The sequence below is a fragment of the Emiliania huxleyi genome, assembly GCF_000372725.1.
Source record: "Emiliania huxleyi CCMP1516 unplaced genomic scaffold EMIHUscaffold_8023, whole genome shotgun sequence".
NCBI classification, from domain to species: Eukaryota; Haptophyta; order Isochrysidales; family Noelaerhabdaceae; genus Emiliania; species Emiliania huxleyi.
This window is the reverse complement of record NW_005196001.1, coordinates 1-1,293: the sequence shown is the minus strand read 5'-3', so window position 1 is coordinate 1,293 and position 1,293 is coordinate 1. Positions and strand designations below refer to the sequence as shown.

At 63.2% G+C, this 1,293-nt stretch overlaps 1 protein-coding gene across 1 annotated transcript; it reads right to left on the bottom strand.

Annotated features, from left to right (window-relative positions):
* Positions 1 to 69: 69 nt before the first annotated feature.
* Positions 70 to 849, bottom strand: EMIHUDRAFT_258686 (hypothetical protein; the record flags this gene model as incomplete). The annotated part of the gene is made up of 1 exon (XM_005759246.1): positions 70 to 849. One exon carries the CDS (start codon positions 847 to 849, stop codon positions 70 to 72), a length of 780 nt encoding a protein of 259 aa, XP_005759303.1.
* Between the last annotated feature and the right edge of the window lie 444 nt (positions 850 to 1,293).

The window sequence follows — 1,293 nt, the reverse complement described above, 5'->3', positions numbered from 1 at the left end:
CCTTTGCGGTTTCCGAATGCGTCTCTGGATTATCAACTTTTGTCGTCATGAACATGATCAGACTGTAAATCAGAGGACAGTCCCGGATGGCTGCGGCAGGTCAGTGGATGGTTGCCGCCCCTCAGTGTGGCCGTCCTCGGAGTGTACGCCCGCCTCCTCGTGCCGCCCCGATGCCCGGTCCGCTGCCCGGTGCGCTGCCTGCTCTTCCTCCCACTCGCGCCTCATCGCCCTCGAAAAGCGCCGGAGTCCCGCCTCGATACGCGACGAGAGGACAAACTGCACAGGCGCCGACTGGATGAGCGCGACCTGCCACCCCGCCGCCGGGTCGGGCAGCGCATACCGCAGCGTGAGCGTCATCGCCGCGACACCCGGCCTGCTCTCGACCACCTCTATCGCGCCCGAAGGCACGAATCCCGCGTTCGGGATGCCCTCGAGCTTGCCCTGCTCGTCGAGGACGGAGGTCCACGTCATGAGCGGCGGGCGGGGCGCGGCGAGCTCCGCCTGCCAACTCAGCGTCGTCGTGTATCCCAGCAGCCGCGCCGGCACCTTGAGCGCCCGAGGCACCGTCATCACCCACACCGAGCGTGACGGCCGGTCCGGGTCGACCGAGACGCTGTCCAAGAGCGGCGACCACTCCGTCATCCGGCGCAGGTCGGCATAGGACTCGTACAGCCGCGAGACCGGCACACCCGCAATCTCGATCGTCGCCGACGTCTCACCCGTCCAGCAGAGCGGCAGCGAGCGTGGCCGTGGGCGGCAGGCGGGCGACGGCGCGTGAGCCGGCCGCAGGGTGGCAAAGGCGATGACGCGCGCCGGCAGGAGCACATGTAGCAGCGCGGCGAGCCGCATGGTGGATCTGGCGAGTACAGCCACGCCTGCTATTATTCACAGCACAAGTGCAGCGAAGATCCGTCTTCCTGTGAAGACCAGCGCAAAGCGCCATAGGACGTATTTTCTTGTCAATAACAAGGTCTGTGAAAAAGTGAGGCGTGGTCTGTACTCGCCAGGAACAGGATATTCCCACCTCGGGAAAAAGAATTTTCGTGCGCGCGGCAAGGCGCGGGCGACGGCTTGTACAACGCCATATCAAGAGGAGAAAGGCGCCCCTACAAGTTACAAGATAGGTGGGGACATCCTGCTTTTTTGTTTTCTTTCTTTCAGGGAGGATTGTATTGGGAAACATCGAGAGGCGTGCGACTCCAGTCGCGGCGTCCCGTGCCCCCGAGTTCATTTTAACAACGGCGTAGCTGCTGTCGGTCGACTCAACAACGACGGCACGTCTTTTTATCTCTC